An 884-nucleotide genomic window follows, 5' to 3' on the forward strand; every position below is an offset into this window, starting at 1 on the left:
GGGGAGATCCTGAGCTCCTCGGACCCCTCAGCCAAGGCCAGGCTGACCATCAGCTGCCCCGACTTTGGGGAGTGGAGGGACTCGGGCTTGGACCATCACAACCTCCAGGACTTCATCGAGCTGCGCTACAACCCGGGCTGCGTCCTGCCGGAGATGGAGGGGCTGGAGGAGTTCATGGAGTACCTCTCGGAGTCGCTGGAGCCCCAGTCCCCCTTCGACCTCCTCGAGCCCCCCACCATGGTCGGCTTCCTCAAGCTCTCCAGGCCCTGCTGCTACATCTTCCCGGGCGGGAGAGGGGACTCGGCTTTTTTTGTCGTCAACGGGTTCAACGTCCTGGTCAACGGAGGTTCCAACCCCAAGTCATCCTTCTGGAAGCTGGTCCGGCACTTGGACCGCATCGACTCCATCCTGGGGACGCACGTGGGCACCGACAGCCTGCCTGGCATCAACAGCCTGCTGCAGCGGAAGCTGGCCGAGCTGGAGGAGGACCCATCCCAGAGCTCGCAGGGCAACGGGGACTGGGCGAAGAACCTCATCTCCCCCGAGCTGGGCGTCGTCTTCCTCAACGCCTCCGAGAAGCTGAAGGACATCGAGGGCAACTCCCCGGTGCTGAAGAGCTGCGATGAGGCCGCCCTGACCCTGCACTACCTGGAGAAGCTGGGCATCCATCCCATCCCGCTGGCCCGGGACGGCGGGCCCTGCGCAGAGCCCACCGTCCTCTTCCAGAAGATGGGAGTGGGACGGCTGGACATGTACATCCTGAACCCCGTGAAGGGCACCAAGGAGCTGGAGTTTCTCCTGCAGCAGTGGTCGGGCAACAGCTACCCCAAGGAGCAGGACTTGCCCCTGCAGTGCCTGACCTCGGTCTGCGCCCTGCTCGTCTG

The 884-nt window shown here is 64.5% G+C and overlaps 1 protein-coding gene across 1 annotated transcript in view; it reads left to right on the forward strand.

Annotated features, from left to right (window-relative positions):
- Positions 1–3: 3 nt before the first annotated feature.
- Positions 4–884, forward strand: part of LOC104492976 (electromotor neuron-associated protein 2-like) — a gene marked incomplete at both ends in the record, with an annotated part of 1,821 nt that continues 940 nt past the window's right edge. The window contains one exon of the mRNA XM_010135588.1: positions 4–880. Coding sequence (XP_010133890.1) covers positions 4–880 — 877 coding nt within the window. The remainder of the gene's footprint in view (positions 881–884) is intronic.

Source organism: Buceros rhinoceros, unplaced genomic scaffold (assembly GCF_000710305.1).
Source record: "Buceros rhinoceros silvestris isolate BGI_N320 unplaced genomic scaffold, ASM71030v1 scaffold24404, whole genome shotgun sequence".
Lineage (NCBI taxonomy): Eukaryota > Metazoa > Chordata > Aves > Bucerotiformes > Bucerotidae > Buceros > Buceros rhinoceros.